The sequence below is a fragment of the Chiloscyllium plagiosum genome, chromosome 2 (assembly GCF_004010195.1).
Source record: "Chiloscyllium plagiosum isolate BGI_BamShark_2017 chromosome 2, ASM401019v2, whole genome shotgun sequence".
Classification (NCBI taxonomy): domain Eukaryota; kingdom Metazoa; phylum Chordata; class Chondrichthyes; order Orectolobiformes; family Hemiscylliidae; genus Chiloscyllium; species Chiloscyllium plagiosum.
This window is the reverse complement of record NC_057711.1, coordinates 39890641-39911376: the sequence shown is the minus strand read 5'-3', so window position 1 is coordinate 39911376 and position 20736 is coordinate 39890641. Positions and strand designations below refer to the sequence as shown.

Below are 20736 nucleotides of genomic sequence, written 5' to 3'. Positions count from 1 at the left end.
ACTGCAGTTGCTTTTTGACATTTCCTTGACATCAGCAGTAGTAGGGAAAATTCTAAATCTATTAAAGATCTAATAACCAGACACTTGCAAAGCAGTGAACTTGAGCAGAGTCAACATTGAATTGTGAAAGAAAAATCAGGTTCGGAAGATGCTGAATTAGAGTGGCATGGTGGGTGAGTGGTTAGCACTGCCTCAGCGCCAGGGGGTCAGGTTTCGTTCCACCCTCGGGCGACAGTGCAAACTTCACACATTCTCCCATGTCTGCATGGGTTTCCTCTGGGTTATCCAGTATCCTTCCACAGTCTAAAAATGTGCAAAATAGATGTATAGGCAATGCTAAATTGCCCAGAGTGATAGGGGATGTGCAGGCTAAGTGGATTAGCCATGGCAAATGCAGGGTTACAGGGATAGGGTATGGTGGGGGTCTGGGTGAGATCCTCTTCAGAGGGTCAGTGTGGACTCAATGGGCTGAATGGCTGCTTCCACACTGTAGTGATTCTGTAATTCAGTAGAATGTGTAAAAGGGGAAAACCCAATGAATGTGGCTTTTTTGGGTTTGCAGAAGGCTATTTCAGGTCCCACATGTGGTTAGTAAACACATTAGGAAGACATACTAGAATGGATTAAGAATTTGTTCATGGGCACAAGAGCAAGTTGGAATAAATAGTTTTTGTTTCAATTTGGTAGGTTGCGACTCGCACATTACCTCAAGGATCAGTGCTTGGGTGGCAGCTACTCGCAATCTTTTACCAAAGATGTGTGTGTGAGGATGAAATGTATTTCAAGGATTCTCCTGCGAAAACTAGTTACAAATGAGAGTTGAGGACAGTGCAAGGAGGCCTTAAGATTTAGACAAACTAAGACAGTGGGAAAGAGCACAGCAGACAGAAGAAAAATGTTGAACAAAGGTAAAGTTATCTACTGTGACAAGAAAAGCAGAAATGCAGGGTGTTTGCAAAATGGTGTGGTTCAGAAATGTTCATTGACAGAGACTTGCCCTTGCACATTAGTTTTTAGTGAGCCATGAGCAAGTGCAGCAAGAAATTAGGAAGGTAAATAGTATGTTGGCTTTTATTGCAAGATAATTTGAACTCTGGAATTATGATGTCATGCAGCAGTAGTACAGACTATTATGTACAGTTTTGGTCTCCTAATCTAAGGAATGGTATACCTGTCATTTAGAGTGCAGTGAAAGTTCACCAGACTGATTGACTGGGTGGTGCGATTTTCCTGTAAAATGAGAATGAAGAGACTGAGCTTGTATTCTCTTGAGCTTAGAAGAATGAGGGTGATCTCATTCAGGATTAACAGGGTAGGGCAGTACTGATGTTTTCCCTGGCTGGAGATTCTATAACTGTAGGGACACTCTCAGAATAAAGGATTTTCCATTTGGGGATGACAGATGAACAATTTCTCCCTTTTCAGAGGACGGTAAGTATTTGACTTTTATTCCAGAAGGCTGTGGAAAGTCATTCAATAGGCTCACAACTGATCAATACCTTTCTAGATTTTGAAGATGTCAAGGGTAATGGGATAGAACAGCCTTGCTTTGTGTTCTAGTTGAATAGTGGAGCAGGCTCAAGGAACCAAATGGCTTCATCCTCCTGTTCCATGAGATGCAAGAGTTAAGCTCTGATTCCATAGCATAAAGTTAACTCTGCTGTTTGAAGGATATATAGAGGTGTCTGAGCAGAATTCAGCAGGGATGTAGAGTACTACAAAGGTTTGTCTACAGCTCTTGGCAGAATAGGGTGATCACATTTGGGATATGGGTGGCTTTTACAAAGGAAAGATGTCTATTCGGGATGAGAAACCACTAGATAGGCCAGTGTTTATTGCCCATTCTAATTGCCCTGTTGCCTTGCTAGGATGATGATGTCACTGAGCTAGTTGCTTCAGTGACATAGGCTAATGTTATGTGGAGGTGGGTTCCAATCCCAACACAGCAGCTGGTGGAGTTAATAAACAATTAACAAAATCTGGAATTGACCATTAATGTAAGTTAATGTGACCATGAAACTAACAGTTTTGTAAACATTTGTCTAGTTCACTGGTATCCTTTCTTAGGAAAGGAAACCTACTATCCTCATCTGGTCTGGCTGATCGACAACAATATGCTGACCCTTAACTGCTCTCAAGTAGCTTCATCTTGCAAGCTACTCTGTTCAAGGGCAACTTGGGATGGGCAAAAAACAAGCTAGCCTTGCCAATGTTCCCAAATCCAATCAATGATTATTTTAAAAATTGATTTCCTTTAATGTACAGTCAAACCTGTACATTAATAAGGAGTCCTTGATCACAGTGATATTTTCAGCATGCACTTTTCCAACAATTCCAGTAAAGTACTGAAGTGATTTGAAACATTGGCATCTGCTTGTTACTTGGTTCTGAATCGTTCTTATTGGTCGCATCTCAAAGTCCTCATTCTAGTTCTATTAACTCATCAATCTGATGTCTTTTTGACCCGATAAAGTGTTTTTTTGTTTTGCAGATTCACACATTTATTTATTACTGATCTTGCATAATGCTGATTTTCTTGCTGAAGTGGAGGACTTCAGGTTTCTGCCCTTGGTGCTTAACTTTTATCAAGTCTATGATCTATTCTGTAGACTTTTCTATCAGCTATTTTTAGATTTGTCTATCAATCTGAATAATACTACTCAATGTCTTCAAGGCACTTGATCCTGTTCCTACAGTTCCTACAGTAAAGTTTATTTTGGCAGATCAATTTTTGAAATGGTCATGATCCGGCTCAATTAAATTCTTGCCTTTTAATTTTCTAACTTTTCCTGTTTGTCCCTGAGTCTTATTAGTTTATTCTGCCAATCCAATATCGACCTGAGAACCTGCTTTTTCTTGGAGCGATGTGATTTTTTTGGGTCTTCCAGCTGACCAATGTAAAACCTTGGTCATGTGGTTTAGAAAATTGGAAAAGTTAATTTTTGTCCATCCCTGAAATGTACCCATTGCTGTAACAAACAAAGAATTTAATCCACTTTTATTTAAAAAAAATTCTAATATGTATTAATGTCACAATCATTTTTTTTAAAGCATTTCCTTTTCACTGGTTTGAATAATTGTGCAAAAGTGCTCTGAGAACCCATGATATGCACTACAGATTCGAGTTAAGGTACCAAACGGGTCAAGGGTACTTGGGTCGAAAGAGATGTTTGCTAGTCCTGGGACCACAATTCCAGCTGATGGTTTAGATTCTCGATTTGGAAGTATAATTTATTATTTTGTAAGTGGCATCAAAATCGTCGATGGACTACACTTTCCATTGAGCAACAATATGATGCAACGCGTTAACTGTATAGAATGAGCATGTAATTGGCAAATTGATTTTGGTTTCAAAGTATGGAGATATTGCATCCCTTGAAAGGAATAGGGAGTCTTAAAAATCACATGAGGTAGAGAAACAGTTATCTATGGTATAGTTGCACATCACTAAGGACACAGATTAGTCAGACTATTTAAAGAAACAAACAAAAAAAAGACTTGGTTTGTTTCTAGAGGGGCAGAATTTAAAAGCAGAAAAGCATTGAGGCTTGATTTAGATTATAATTGGTAAATGCTATGAATACTTCTCAATACTTGATATCCTTCTTATGATATGGAAATACTGGTACAAAACAGATTGATAAACCATGATATCACAACACAACACATACCCATGAATAAAGGCTTAGTAGGATGGAGGTCTAAATCTTAAACCTGCACTCATCCCTGTAACATCTGGACAAGAAGGGCACCTATGTCAGTCTCCTGCTCATTGACTGACTACAGCTCTGCCTTTAACACCATTATCCCCTCCAGACTGATCTCAAAACTCCATGACCTTGGTCTTGGCTCTGCCCTCTGCAACTAGGTCCTTTGCTTTCCGACCCACAGAGTGGAAATCAGTGAAGATAGGTAACTGCACCTACTCCATAATAACTCTCAATACTGGAGCCCCCACCCCCAAGGCTGCATCTTCAGCCCGCTACTATACTCCCTGTACACCCACGACTGTGTTGCCAAATTTCAAACAGAATTTTGGAATTCTACGAGTTTGCTGATGACACCACCTGCGTAGGATGGATATCAAACAACAACGAGTCAAAATACAGAAGGGAGATAGAGGACTAGGTGACATGGTGCAATGATGACAATCTTTCTCTCAATGTCAGTAGAACTAAAGAACTGATCATTGTTTTCCGAAGGGAGGAGAAGGCACCCCCATTTATATCAACAGAGCTGAGGTTGACCGGGTGGATAACGCCAAGTTCCTAAAAGTGACAATAACCGACATCTGTCCTGGACTTCCTAGGTAGCTGCGACGGCCAAGAAGGCACAACAACACCTCTCCTTCCTCAGGCAGCTCAGAAAATTTGGCATGTCCGTAAGGACCCTCGCCAACTCCTACAGATGCACCACTGAAAGCTTAATGTCTGGGTGCAATACGGCCTGATATGGTAACTGCCCTGTCTAGGACCATGAGAAACTACAGAAGTTGGTGTGTACAACCCAGACCATCACGGAAGCCAACCTTCCATCCATGGGCTCCATTTACACTGCTTGCTGCCGCAGAAAGGCTGCCAACATCAAAGACCCGTTGCACCCTGGTAACCATCTCATACAACCTCTTCAGGCAGAAGATACAGAAGCCTGAACACATGCACCAGCAGATTCAGGAAGAACTTCTTCATGGTCATTATTAGACTGACAAATGGATTATATAGATTCAAATAATGCTGATCTTGTTAACAATGATCTCACCTAGTTCACGCCCTATGCAATGTAACCTGTGTTGATGCCTGTTTGAGTCCAGCAACCGCCAGCTACTGTCTGGCTCCGGCTGTAGCTGCTGGTCTATACATAGAGAACAGTCCATTCTTAGCATTAATTAAGTAATTAATGTTAAGAATGGCCTCACAGCACCAGAGACCCGGGTTCAATTCCTGACTCAGGCGACTGACTGTGTGGAGTTTGCACGTTCTCCCCGTGTCTGCGTGGGTTTCCTCCGGGTGCTCCGGTTTCCTCCCACAGTCCAAAGATGTGCAGGTCAGGTGAATTGGCCATGCTAAATTGCCCGTAGTGTTAGGTAAGGGGTAAATGTAGGGGTACGGGTGGGTTGCGGGTCAGTGTGGACTTGTTGGGCCGAAGGGCCTGTTTCCACACTGTAAGTAATCTAATTTGTAAAGTTACAAGAATTATGTACCTATTTCTTATGTTCTCTTACAAACTAAAGGTTATATATTTTCTCTCATACTGAATTAAAAAAACTATTTATACACCCATTCCAGTCCTATGACACTCCCTGAATAGTCACAGAATATAAAAGATAATACCTATTCTGGATAACTGTTTTGCTGCTCCTGAGACCTGATTTTGGTCACACGCTGGTCTCACTCTCCACGTCTCTGACGTTGAGTCTGATTTTTGAGAGTTGGTCTCCAGAGTTATCACTTCCTGGATGCCTCTGAGTCATATTTGATCCTCTTTCCTTATTTTTCTCAAGTCATGATGTCTTTTACTGGCTCAGGTTCACCTGTTAATGCATGTCTTTACTTTTTATTGGCTCCAGACCAAGGAGATGGGTAGCATTACCTCATTGCCCCTTGTCCAAGCAGGGCTTCTGCATTACCTCATCTTTCTTTCTTTTTCTGAAAAATATAGTTGATACCAAGCAGTACCTGGGCTCTGGTCATTCTCAGTTCACAAGCTGTTTCTCCCTGGGTGTCAGCAGTTTTTTATATATTGAGTATCCCTAAGCCATGTCAGCGCACAGTACCCCTGTGTCTCTGCAGCCTCATAATGAACATCACATTTTCAGGAGCATGTCTCTAACTGGTACACCATCTCTCTCTCTATGCAGCAACCAGGCTAACATCTATCCCTCTTGATCCAAATATACTTCCCTTAGGATCTCTCTCTGTGGACCACTCACAGGATTGTCAGTGTTCCCCAGTGGGTGTATCATATCCTACAGTGAATAATGTGTATGTGAGTTAGCTCGCTGAGCTGGAAGGTTTGTTTTCAGACATTTCATCACCGTGACTAGGTAACAGTGAGAGTATCCAGTGAAGTGCTGGTGGTATGTCCTGCCTCTCTCTCTCTCTAGGTTTTGGTTTCTTAAGGCAGGTGATGCCATTTCCATTTTTTTTCAAGGGAAGGTAGATGGGGTCTAAATTGATGTGTTTATTGGAGTTCTGGTTAGAATGCCATGCCTGTAGGAATTCTTGCGCATGTCTTCGTTTTGCTTGTCTCACCTTAAATAGAGAGGTGGGGCATACCACCAGCACTTCACTGGAGACTCTTGCTAATGATGTTACCTTGTCATGGTGACGAAACATCTGAAAACAGACCTTCCAGCTCAGTGCACTAACTGACATTCATATCATCAACCTGCGCTACAAATCTTCTCATAATTGCTAGTGTAATATTGTTATAATAGAACATGTATAAAAATGTACATGGATAATATATAAAAAGTTTATATGAAAAACGTGTACATATCTGCAGTTAGTTTCCCTAACATTCCTTTTGTTTCATTATAAGCTCTACTTCCAATCTTCATGTAACTTCATTTTAAACATTGGTTCCCCAATTCCAAAACCTAATCCACAATCTGGGATCCTGCAATAACTCCTTTTTGTTTTATCTGCATGAGTTCTAATTATTTTAATGCATTTAGTCCATTGATGGGTTATCTCTTTTGCCTCTTCCACTATACATGTCCAATCTGCTGTCCGGTATGGAAGGGTGATAGTTCAGTTGAGACATACCTCCGTACCTTTTGGTCTGTATCGGTATGTTCACTGTGAGGTTTTCTTTTACCACCTTCCTGGTTACTGGCTGAGGCAGAACTTGCTCACTAATAATCACATCAGATGTTATGTTGTTAATGGCTACATAGTGTCCTTCCCAGAGGGCATTATCTCCATCCTTTGGTTGAATTCATACCTGTCGCGGCTGTAATATGTTTGCCGTACAAGGGCATATTGTAGAAAAGACGACTGGTTAGTAGTTAACAGGCAGAGTGGATAATGGATTGTTTTCATAGGTACAGATTGTGGTTTCAGTACGTCTCTGCCTTGGAATCTCTTCAGGACCGGCCCAGTGACTTCCCCTCTCCAACTCCCTGCACACCCGATGGCATATCAACTTACCCGTTTCTCAGCATTATCCATTAGATTCGATTACTTACAGTGTGGAAACAGGTCCTACGGCCCAACAAGTCCACACCGACCTGCCGAAGCGCAACCCACCCAGACCCATTCCCCTAAATTTACCCCTTCACTTAACACTACGGGCAATTTAGCCTGGCCAATTCACCTAACCTGCACCTTTTTGGATTGTGGGAGAAAACCGGAGCACCCGGAGGAAACCCATGCAAACACGGGGAGAATGTGCAAACTCCACACCGAGTCGCCTGAGGCGGGAATTGAAGCCGGGTCTCTGGCGCTGTGAGGCAGCAGTGCTAACCACTGTGCCACCGTGCCGCATAATGAATTGCTTAAGGATATCAAAGTACTCACATGCTATTTGTCCACATTATGGATTCTTTTTAAAGGGTAGGTTAGATTGTTCCCATGGCAGGAAATATGAAGCATTGCCCCAACATAGTATTTCCCTTTATCCTTGTCACTGGTACCTAACAACCTATTCAGGTCAAACTACTGAGGTGATGTAGAGGTTGCTCTTCTCCAATCCATTTTGCTAACTGTTCATCCAAAACATAATCTGGAACTGGGTGTGGATGAAACTCTAAAAAGTTATTATCACTCACATATATATATTATACCAGCTGGGTGTTAACTATAGCACGCACTCAGTCTTGTGGGCAGCCTCAGAAGTATTGACCATATGATCAATGATCAAATTTGTTGTATCCTGTAGAGGCTTCAGAAAATTTGCTGTGTCCATGGTTTCTTGTGATTCATCCCATCCTATTTGATTGGTCCATATCCAATCTAAGTAACCTCCAATAATGACTTGTATTTTCTGCTGGAGGGATTGTATCTGACTTTCTAATTCTATGTCCACGGTGTTGACAGTTGCTACTCTTGATGCATATCCTGCCCCTGCTAACTCCAACGGTCCTCTTTTCTTCATACCTGTTTAGGACTTTAGCTCATTCCTGCTCAACTGTTCTTCGAGGAGGTGGTCCAATACTCATTTTGTGGTGGATGGACACCATTCTGGAGTGGTCATTTCAGTTAAATTGAAAACTACCTGCGCGTGCCGATATCTTGGTACCAAAGTGACAGATTCTCCTGTGTCTTCTAGCACCAAACCTACACCTTTTTGTTTTGTACTGAGATTCGACACATCTAGGTTCTGGTGTGGTACTAATCACAGCTGAGGGTGGGGGGTGGGGGCGGCTGGGTAGTGGTGATAGGCTTCCTACGGGTCCTAAAAGTTATGAAGGGCCCCGCACCCAAATTAAAAACCTCTATCTGCATCTCTGAGTGGCCTATGCTCTCGACTCCCTTCCTGTGCTATATCATCCTTTGTATAAACTGATGATGATCCCACCAATTTCACTGAATAGCCACCCCAGTCAATATATCTCTTGTATGCATCACTACCCCAGTCTATGTTCACATGGGCACAGTCCAAGTGAACTATAATTTTATCTCGACTGTTATTTTCCGATTGGTTGCTAAATGAATTGACCCATCAATTGGCTGGTGATTTGCCCTTCTGGGATTGGTGCCACTGTCACCTCCAGAAATGTTACATGAAAATTGCACCCCTGTTCCTTCTAGTATACACAATGTCTTTCCCATGCATTCCAACCCACGTGCTCCCATTTGGTATAAATTGAAGTCCTCTTTGATGTCCTTTTGTTAGTCTGTGTTATCTTGTGCTGCAGAGCGAGTTATTCTTGGTCACAAGATAGTCTTCCAGCGTTGATGCTGTTCAAGGTCTGTTCGCCCATTGTGCTAGTTCTAAAGCCGGTTCTACCATAGTCCAAAACATGTTCAATCCAATAGCAACAAAATGCACTACTCCCCTCATTCTAGGCTGGATCTGCAACATACAAGTGCAGCTTGAGCTCTTATTTATAGTCTTATTCCCAATTTTACTTTTAAGTCCAGGTTTTGCATAAGCTGAGCCAAATCATCTGTCCCCTGTTTCCAGTTTGTTTCAGATTCTAATCATCTAACCCATCTTGAATTCTGAACATTTTTTCTCTTGTTGTTTTTGTTGGTTACCCTCTGTACATGGATGGCCAATATCAGGTTGTCTTTCAGTTATCTCCTCTGATATCAGCGTCTGGTCCTGCTCTTGATTCCCTTTAACTTGGGAATGCAGCATCATTAGCATTGAATATCACATGCCATTGGTGATTGCTTTGTTTCTCTCCTACTAACTTTAACTAATTAATGCGATACCAACCATTCTTATCTGCTGCTGTCAATACCTTGTATACAGATGGCCTAGCTCTATCTACTGTCTCATAGGGACCTGCGAACTTTGGACTGAAGAATGAGTTGGGCTGATGTATTCTGATCATTACTCTTTGTTCAGGACTCAACTCTATTGGACTAGCTTTTGTGTCAAAATAAGCTTTGCTGTTTCTTTTTTTCCTGTTGATGAGCTGCTTTATCATTTGCCTCCTTTACTGTTTCCACCAGCTGTTGAACTCATTTTTCCGATATAGTGCTGTCTATCTCGGGTTCAGACAAATCCAAATCTACCAACCCGTCCATTCTTCTCGTGTCCCTTCCTGTCAAAAACTTATAAGGGGTGTAGCCTGTGGATGAAGCAATGGTATTCATTATCAGCAGCACACAGGGTAGAACAACCTGCCAGGTTATCTTGTGCTGCTGCATCATTTTGTCTGTCATGTTTCTCAATGTTAGATTCATCCTTTCCACATTCCATGAGACTGTGGTCCATAAGGTATCTGGAATCTCTGTCTGATTCCAAAAAGAGTCATTACTTGGGCCATAAGATGTGTTCCCTGGCCTAATAGTATGATCCGGGGTATACGCAGATGAGTAAATACCCATAGGCTAAATAGGCAAAGTCTTTTCTCTGGGGTGGAGGGAGTCCAGGACTAGAGGGTATGGGTTTGGGGTGAGAGGGGAAAGATATAAAAGAGACCTAAGGGGCAACTTTTTCACACACACGGTGGTGCAGGTATAGAATGAGCTGCCAGAGGAAGTGGTGGAGGCTGGTACAATTGCAACATTTAAGAGGCATTTGGATGGGTATATGAATAGGAATGGTTTGGAGGGACATGGGCCGGGTGCTGGCAGGTGGGACTAGATTGGGTTGGGATATCTGGTCGGCATGGACGGGTTGGACTGAAGGGCCTGTTTCTATGCTGTACATCTCTATGACTTTATGACTCTATGAGTAACTTTTTTAGAGTCACATTATAGTTTTCCTGTCCGCTCTAATCCTCCATGTATATCCTGCACCCAGTTTTCTTTCTTTCTCCTTCCTGCACTGAGGAGGAACCATGCACAAACATTTTGAAGTGGAGCTTCTCCTTTACTTTTCCCTTTGTCTCCCTGTTTTTGAGCCCCATCTTACCCCCTCCCATTTGTTTTGATACAAATGGGCCCTTGGAATCATTTGCTATTGTCAATTGACATTCATGTTTTTTTTCTCCCTGATATACTAAGTTGTCTGCTAACAGGGTGGTGGCTTTTACAGTGACATCCCTTCCCTGTAGCAACACTGTCCGTCTAGTGGTTCTATTTCAACTAACTGAGACATCTTTCATCCTTCTGTCTAATAGTAGCTATACACGGGTATGTTCTGTTAATATTGTAAGTGGATTCAACCGCACTCTGTAGGTAAAATGTTGCACTGCCCAGAAGCAAGCCAGCAGATGTTTTTCATACACTGTGTACCCTTCTCTACCGGTGAGAGTATGTGCCAGGCATATGCTACTCATCTTAATTTGCATGTGTATTCATGTATTATTTAATTTGTGTATTTAAGGTGTGTGTTCATGTTTATTTTGTTTTTTGCCCAATAAAACTCAGCTAAATATCTCCTTCAGTTCTCCCAAAGTCTGGGCTGGGTATGTCGGCATTGTCATTTCCAATGCCTAGGACGATCCTCCAGCTTTATCCCTGTCCTTTTGCAAACAACTGAGTGGCTTGCTCGACCATTTCCGAGGGCATTGAAGAGTCTACCAAACTTCTCATGTAAGAGCCACATGTAGGTCATATCAGGTTCGGACGATAGATTTCCTTTCAAGATTGGTAAACTCAGCAGGGTCTGACAGTATTTGACTGACAGAAACCGTAAATCTTTTGAGTTCAGTATGTCTTCGGATTCTGCCCGATTTATTGAGTTTCTCCAGCATTTTTATGTTTTTGTGACAGTGGTTTCATGATTCTCATTAAGCCTATAGTTGTAGGATTGAACTCATGTCCCATGAGCATTATCCTGGACCTCTCATTACCCTTCTGGTGACGCTACCACCATGGTACTGCCAACTCTAATACTTAGCAAATCAAATATTTTTGAGTTAATGTTCCAGTCCCCTCCGTTACCATGCTTGTGTATGTTCTGTCAGCAAAGTAATGAAGGCCTATGTAATATGGAAACAGATGTTCTCTGGTATTGGAGGTCTGTCATCTCAGTCCAGGACATTGCTGTAGGACATCCTCAGGGTAGTGTTTTTGGCTCATCCATCTCTGCTTCATCAATGACCTTTTCTCCATCAGAGGGTCAGAGATGGGAATGTTTTTTAATTGTGTTAGCACCATTCACCATCCTTCAGCGACTGAAGCAGTCCTTACCCAGACACCGTTAGGTAATGTTCAAGCTTTCCCTGACAAGTGGAAAGTAGCATTTATCCTGCACAAGTGCCAAGCAATGACCATTTCCAACAAAGATTCTGACCATTTCCCCTTTATACTCCATCACATTACCATAATCAAGAACCTTAAGGTTACTATGAAACAGAAATGTGATCAGCCATATGATTATTGTGGCAACATGAGCAGGTCACATGTTGGGAATTCTTTGGTGAGTATATTGCCTCTTAGATCTCCAAATCCTGTCTGTCTTGATAACTTAGGAGTACGATAGGATACTCTGTATTTCCTTGGATGAGTGCAACACTTTTAAAAGCTTGACAGTAGAATGTAGCTGACTTAATGGGTGTCCTGTCTACACCTCATACATTTTACTTTCACCAATACATGTGACTATGTGTAGCAAATAGCCAAGTTGTCATTGTCTGCACCTTCTAAACCTGTGACCGCTACCTCATAGAAGAAAGGCAACAGATGTGTGGAAACACTGCACCTGCAGATTCTCCATTTAATACAGACTCTGACAGTTTTATTGCTTTTCCTTTAATGTCTCTGGATCAAAAACCTTAAGAATTGCATTCCTAACAGTACTCTAGGTGTACCTACATCAAATGGCCTGCTGTGGTTCAAACAGGTGGCTCTTGACCACCTTTTGTTAAAGGCAATTAAAATAGGCAGCAGATACTTGCTTTGTCAGTGATGTTCACATAGCAGGATGAGTTAATGAAAGAAGGAACATCATGGAGTATAAATGCTGGCATTAGAAAGGTTGAACTAAATGGCCTGATTATGACCATGAGAATCTGTAAAACAACTGATAATTACTTAGTTGCACTGGTGGTGGATGTAACTACAAGTTGCATATACTGTCTAGTTTCTTCATTTTAAGCTTTATCAAATTTTATTTCTCCTGGCTCTGACTTAATGCATTGTTTTTAAATATCTCAAAACAGTGAAAAATGAAGACCCTCTGATGTCTCTGGCTGAATACTTGCGTTCCGTTCTACACCTTTGTGGAACAAAGACCATGTGTCACGAAGGAGGTTGTGGCTGCTGTGTTGTTGTACTTGAATATGACAACCCCACAAAACCAGAGAAAAGAATCATCAAGTCAATGAATTCAGTAAGCCGATGACTGCTACATTTGTTATTCACCTTATATCTGTTTTGATGACAAAATTGTCTTTTTCAAAATACATTTATTCATACATATGTATATGTATTCTTTCAGTTCTATGGACCTTCATTATGCCTACCCACACAAAGAACAATTTGTCAGTGCAGAAACCCAGTGTCTTTCAATGTCTCAAATATTGATTCACCCATTTTCAGTGATGCAGATAAACATTTTTGAGGTCATTTTAGTCTGCCTTGTTGTCAACTTTATACAACAGAATTGTTGTAGTGGCAAGAAATATATATATATTTAGCCTGATGCAATTAATGCAAAAGATCTGTAGTCAGAAGGCTCATCAGTCCATTGGGTCTGCACTGATGTAAAACAAAACTGTCTGTACTAATTCCATTTCCCAGTGGTCTTTGAAGAGGAAGAATAGCTTTGTAAAACAATATAAGGAACTAGGAATAACTAATGTTCTGAATAACTGGGTTTGAATGTGTTCATAACCAATGAGATCATAAGACATAGGACCATATGCCATTCAACCATAGAGTCTGCTCCGCCATTCAATGCAATTATGACTGATGTGATCATCTTTAACTCCTCTTTCCTGTCCTTTTCCTATAACCCTTGATTTCATTACTGATTAAAAATCTGCCTGTCTCAGCATTTACAGCTCTCTGGCTTGGCATCCACTGTACTCTGGGGTATTGAATTGCACAGATTCACAACAAGGTAGAGGCGACACTTCCTTGCATGGTGCACACTAGACTGAGAAGTCATTGTTTTAGTATTGTTGGTGTGCCGACAATATCTGGATTGCAGCGGTTGTTCTGAAGATCAGCACAGATGGGCGATAAATGCTGGATTGGACAGTGACACTTGCATCCCACAAATGAACGAATGAATGTAAATGATAGCCAGGGTCGCATCCCTATTTGAAAACAATTATCTCTTGAAAACGATACATTAAGTTCACTTCAAGAACCAATCTGGTTCGGTTGAACTGAAATTTGCATTAATTATATGTGAGCAAGGAGCTCATAACTATTCATAATGAAGCCAGTATGTGAGCACCTGATCACAAGCATTCTCCTGCATCAGTTCCTGCTGTTTGTCTCTTTAATCATGATTGCTTAGCAGTGCTAACCTCGGTCGACCTTTAGAGTTTAGGAATACTCAGAGATTCTCCAATTATCTTTAATTTTATTTGGACATCTGAGCTCCAGAAGTGAGCTGAGGTTTGCATTATTTCTTGTATACCATTGCATTTGTAAAAACTGCCAAAGCACAATCGTCACATTCAAGAACCGTGTTTTTTATCACCATTCCACAAGTCAGTTTGAAAAAATTATTCAAATCTTAGTGTACTTCAGTATATTGCTGTATCATTTGGATTTTTTATATTGACTTGTAAATAGATTTGACCATTTGTTAACTTGTATAGATAGGAAGAACAGAATATCATCTTTGATTTGCTGCAGACAGCATTCTAGATTAATAATTAACCTAATTAAATTATTTTTAATTATTATGGCTAATTATTAAATTTGGGCATTTTAGTGGAAAAAAACAAATAAAAGTACAGATGTTTGTTTTAATTTCCAGCATCCACAGTATTTTTCTTTTATTCAAAAGACTGAACAAAATATGGCTCCTCCTCTAAAAGTATAGAAATATGAAGCTGTTTTCAAGCTAAAAGTCATAATATATACTAACTTGTCAAATAACTGTACTGTAGCAAAGGAATTCAGTGGAAAAATGATATGAGAATAGGAGGACGAGGAGGAATCCACTTTGTAGCAAATGTACATCAGAACAGGAACCTACAGCTGGCCTGATATTGAGAAGCACGCATTAAAATGGGTCCTCAAAATCATCAGAATCATCATCACTCTATACTCGCTTATGTGTGGTACAATTATTAAGTTTATAAGGCTTTCCTAAAACATCAGAAACTTTATTTTGCCAGAGGCCTGGAGAGAGAGCATTTCCACGTCTAAAGGCTCTATGTTTTAATTTGCCAGAATGTGGGTGAAGCTCAATCTTGAATTTAACAAAATAAATTCAGAGGTGTTAAAAATTAAGCTGGAAGGTGTACCTCACTCCCACCAGTAGAAAGATCTCCAGTAATGCTCTCTCTACAAAAGACAGTTCTCAAGCTAGATGTTACCAGGCAGATAAAGGAAAAAGGCAGAAATCGCAAGTTAAGAATAATTTTGGACAGATTCTGGGGCATTTAATATCCACTTTAAAGGACAATGTTATGTATACCTGTCAAATGTTTATGCGGTTGTGTTTTAAAACAGAAAAAGTATTAAATTCTGTAATTTGAAGTGTAATTTACCAACAATAACAGTATTTAATTAGTTAGGCTTTTATTCTTTTCATGATTGTAAACATCTTAACCCAAAAAATATCATTCGTTGGGAGTTCACATTTTAAAAAATTATCAAAATATACTAATATCCTAATCCTAAATAAAGCCCTAAGCCCAACAGAGATTTCAAATAGCTAGTTGATGTGAACATTTTATGGGACAAAACAGTTTTGCAACATTAGAGCAAAATTGCTCAGATACTACCAAGAGACTTCTGCTCAAATAATGGGGTTGTAATGGTTCACAATTAGAAAGTGACAAAAACAAATTGTATTCATTAAGTCACATCAGCAACATGGATGGGATGGAGATGAAGTTTGATTTGCCCTGCATCCAAGCTGTGGAATGCAAAGATGCAAACCCTGTGATGCAGGACTCTTCCCCCAGAACCTTCACTTTCCGCAACTGGAGTCTTGACTTCCTGGCCCACAGACTGTAATCTGTCAGGATATGTGTCAACACCTCCACCATAATAAACATTAACACCGGTGCCCACAAGGGCATTTAGCCAATTGGATACAAAACTGACTTAAGTTAGGAGACAGAGGAAGGTGATAGAGGGTTACTTTTCGGACTGGGGGCCTTTGACAGCAGTGTGCCGCAAGGATAAATGCTGGGTCCACTGATTATTTTGTCATTTATATAAATGCTTTGGGTACGAATATAGAAAATATGGTTAGTGAAGTTTGCAGGTGACACCAAAATAGATGGTGTAGTGGACAGTGAAGAAGATTATCTCAGAGTACAACAGGACCTTGGTCAGATGGGCTGTGGGGCTGAGGAGTGGCAGATGGAGTTTAATTTAGATAAATGTGAGATGCTGAATTTTGGTAAGGCAAACCAGGGCAAGAGATGCACAGTTAATGGTCGGGCCCTGGGGAGTGCTGCTGAACAAGAGATCCAGGGATGCAGGTGTATAGTTCCTTGAAAGGGGAGTCACAGGTACAGGGTAGTGATGAAGGTGTTTGGCATGCTTACCTTCATTGGTCAGAACATTGAGTATAGGAGTTGGGACGTCATGTTGTGGCTGTAAAGGACATTGGTGATGCCATTTTTAGAATACTTTGTACAACTCTGGTTGTCCTTCTATAATAAGGATCCTGTTAAACTTGAGAGGGCGCAGAAAAGATTTACAAGGATGTTGCTGGGACTGGAGGTTTGAGTTATAAGGAGGGGCTGAATAGAATGGGGTTTTTTTCCCTGGCGCATCAGAGGCTGAGTGGTGACCTTACAGAAGTTCATAAAATCATGAGGGGAATGGATAGGTTGCACAGCCAATGTCTTTTTTCCAGGATGGCAGAGTCCAAAACTAGAAAGCATTGGTTTAAGGTGAGAGGGGAAAGATTTACAAAAAGACCTGAGGGGTAAATTTTTCACACACAGGGTGGTGTGTGTATGGAACAAGCTGCCAGAGGAAGTGATGGAGGCTGGTATAAGTACAGCAATTAAAAGGCATTTGGATAGACATATGAATAGGAAGGTTTAGAGGGATCTGGGCCAACTGCTGGTAAACTGGACTAAGTCAGATTGGGATATATGGTTGGCTGGACAAGTTGGACTGAAGGGTTTGTTCTGTGCTGTATAACTCTATGACTGTGTGAAAACACAGTTTAAATTAAGTTTCCTCTGGATTATCCCTTGGATTTATTGGTGAATATGCTCCATTTTATACTTCTGGTTTTTGTCTATTTTCACAAGTGAAACCAGTATTTCCACTTCTACTCCTATCAAACATATATTACCTTAAAATATCCATCAGTTCAGCCCATAACTTGATCATAGACTACTACCAAATATGAGAAATGATGAATAAATATAGGACATTACAATTGGTCAGTCAAACCTAACCTATTCAATGGTCCCATTCATTCTCATGATTAAACCTTTCAGTCATCCAATGTTACTTCAGGAAGTAATTCTATGCAGACAGAAGGAAACTAGAGAAAAAAGAACCAAGACACATTGAAATCTGGGACAAAGACACAACATTATGAGAAAGACTAATTTAAAGGTTGAGGGATCAATGAGTAGATTTACTAAACACATGAAGGTGGATTTAATGTCCGGTTGTGAACTGCAGAAACTATTAACACAAGAAATGAAGATTTAATATTCCTGATTCTAAGCTATCCAGGAAACATATGGAAGGACAATGAATCAATGACTGCATTGATCAAAGATCTTGGGATGGATTTTCATTTGTGAGAGAAAAACTGCCCTGAATGGTGTATGTCCTCAGTTAGGGAGAGTGGTCAAGGATAGAGATAGGATCCACTGCCCCTAGATACACATCAGAAGTGACAACCGGGCTGCAGGAGTCAGTATAGTCAGGCCTACTTTGATTCTTTGTGACTTTGTTCCAGTTGTTTTGGTAAACATTGTCATCGAATCCCCACCCTTCACAACACATCATTCCTTCCTCTAATCCCTAGACACGTGCATGGTAACCAGTCCAACAGAAATGTGGCTAACTCTTAACTGCCCTCTAGACAATTAAGGAGAGGCAAAAAGTGCTGGCCTTGCCAGAAATGCCCACATCGCATGAATGAATTTAAAAATCCCTGTGACCCCATCCCTATCCTCAATAGTCCCTTATACTCTCAATGCCAATGCCTCATTTACATGGTGGCCCTTTATAACCCTTTGCTAATTGTGAAAAAGCATGATTTCCCATCCATCCTTATTAGCCCTTATAGCCCCTGTGCCAACTTAGTGCTATCTCAAGTCAGCCTATGCCCCACCACCCTTTGCTCCACAGTCTCCATGCCAACTCACCTTGTGTTCTCTGTAGGTAGACTTCCAGAGCCTCCAAATCATTCATCTAGTACAGATTTCACTCTCAAAAGCTCCTTTGTGTAAAAGCCCATTCAATAGATTTAAGTCTCCTCAAGTACTGAATTCCTTATAAAACCATTTATATTCATAATTCCACATCAAATACTGCTAAGTACATTTTCAATTACATAAGTGACTTTATTGTGGTAAGTGTAGATTGTGGAAAGCAGCAATGTATTAATAATACCATAATGAAAGCACTTAGAATTAGTTCAATAAACATGTCCTGAAGCTGTTAGCAGCACTTTCAATTTTTAAAGGACTAGCCATTTAATTAGCTTTGCAACTTGGTTGTTCTATAGACATAATCCATCCTTCAAGAGCATTGATAGAGATTCTGTAAAAGAATCCCAGCTCTTTAAAGAGATTTTCAAAGACTCCCAACTCACCCATTACAGGATAAGGCCCTGGCTCCATTGAGTTCAAATCCTGCCATGACAGATGACATTTGAATCCAGTAAACATCTGGAATTGACAGTCTAATTGATGGCCATAAAACCCATGTTGATTTTTTTTAAAAACCCACCCAGTTTACTCATGTCCTTAAGGGAAGGAAATCTGCGGTTCTTACCTGGTCTGGCCTACATGTGACTCCAGACCCACAGCAATGTGGTTTACCGTTACTGCCCTTATAGCCTTTAGTGAGGGGCAATAAATATTGGCCTAGCCAGCGATGCATACATCCTGTGAATGAATTTATTCTGCCTCCAATGCACTTACATCCTTCTTTAAGTAAGGTGACCAATACAGTGCATTGTATTCCAGATGCATCCTGGATAACTGAAGCATAACCTTTTGTGTTAGCATCCCTCAGGGTTGGAATTAGGACTCATGCTTTTCCCTGTATGATCTAGATTTTGGTGTTCAGGGGATGACATGAAATTTGGGAGGAGTACAGTGTCAAACTCCAAAAGTGTACAAGTCCGTGCGGTGGGCAGACGGGTGGCAGGTGAAGTTCAATGCGGAGAAATATGAGGTGATACATTTTGGTACAAGAGTATGAAGAGACAATATACAATAAAGGGTACTATTCTACTCTTCCAAACTTTGCGCAGAAGTATGATGTGGAGGTGTCGGTGTTGGACTGGGGTAGACAAAGTTGAAAATCTCTCAACACCAGGTTCTAGTCCAACAGGTTTATTTGGAAATAAAGTAGCTGATAAAGGAACAGTACTCTGAAAACTAGTACTTCCAAATAAACCTGTTGGACAATAACCTGGTGCTGTGTGATTTTTAACTGCAGAAGGAGAGAGACCTGGGTATATATCAGCACTAAAGGTGGCAGGAATGTACATTGTGCAAAAATTCTTTAATATGGACATAGTAGAAGAACAAAGAGGTTATGCTAAACTTACATAAGACATTAGGTTAGATCTCAGCTGGAGTGTTGTGTACAGTTCTGGGCACTATACTGGAGAAAAGATGTAAACTCATTGGAGAGAGTGCCGAAGAGGAATAGAAGAAAGGCTGTAGGGATGAGAAACTTCGAAATGGGATCATTTGCCATGGAGAGGAGAAGGCTAAGAGGAGACTTGATAGAAGTTTTCAAAATCATGACAAGCCTGAACAGAATTATTGGTGCGAAACTGTTCCTGCTTGTTAAAGGATTGTGATCTAGAGCATGGATTAAGTGTTTTGCTGAAGAAGCAAATATGAGATGAGGAAAATCTTTTTCTCACAGCGGGTAGTTTGGGTATTGAATTGACAGCTTGGAAGTGTGGTGGAGGCAAGTAAAATTGGAGCATTTAGGAGGTCACTCTGATTATTTAAGTAGAAACAATATTTAAAGGTATGGAGAAAAGGCAGGAGTTTGTGACTAAGTCGGAATGCTCAAGAGAGCCAATGCAGACATGATGAGCTGAATGGCCTCTTCCTACACTGTAGCATATCGCTGATTCTGTATTCAATTCCTCTTGCAATAAATGATGAAATTCTATAGCATTCATAATTACTTGCTGTATCTGCATACAAAAGTTTTGTGATTCATGCACTAAGATGCTGTCATCTGTCTGCATCTCAAAGCTCTGACATCTCTTATCATCTTACTGCCAAATTGGACAATTTCATATTTTCCACGTTGTACTCTATTTGTCACATCTGTATCCACTTACTTCATCTATCTTTTTTTGGAGCCTCACCGTGTCCTTTCACGGCTCAATGTAATCCTTAGCTTTGTGTTGTCAGCAAGTTTGACAATGGTACCTTCCATCCCTTAGTCCAGGCCATTAATATCCATTGTAAACAACTGAGATCCAAAGACCAATCCCTGTATGATCTAGATTTTGGTGTTCAGGGGATGACATGAAATTTGGGAGGAGTACAGTGTCAAACTCCAAAAGTGTACAAGTCCGTGCAGTGGGCAGACGGGTGCCAGGTGAAGTTCAATGCGGAGAAATATGAGGTGATACATTTTGGTACAAGAGTATGAAGAGACAATATACAATAAAGGGTACTATTCTACTCTTCCAAACTTTGCGCAGAAGTATGATGTGGCACACAACTCATTACAATTTGCCAACTTGAAGAAGATCCATTTATGCTGAAAATGTGTTGCTGGAAAAGCGCAGCAGGTCAGGCAGCATCCAGGGAACAGGAGAATCGACGTTTCGGGCATAAGCCCTTCTTCA

General features: G+C 40.7%; 1 protein-coding gene across 4 annotated transcripts in view; it reads left to right on the top strand.

The window, feature by feature from the left end:
- LOC122559054 (xanthine dehydrogenase-like) overlaps positions 1-20736 on the top strand; it is a 360223-nt gene that overhangs the window by 24308 nt on the left and 315179 nt on the right. For 3 of the 4 annotated variants that reach the window (XM_043708284.1, XM_043708275.1, XM_043708265.1), the window contains exon 4: positions 12728-12897. In XM_043708284.1, the coding sequence (XP_043564219.1) occupies positions 12728-12897 (170 nt within the window). Of the gene's footprint in view, positions 1-12727; positions 12898-20736 lie in introns of those variants that run through there. The other variant, XM_043708304.1, reaches the window with a different exon arrangement.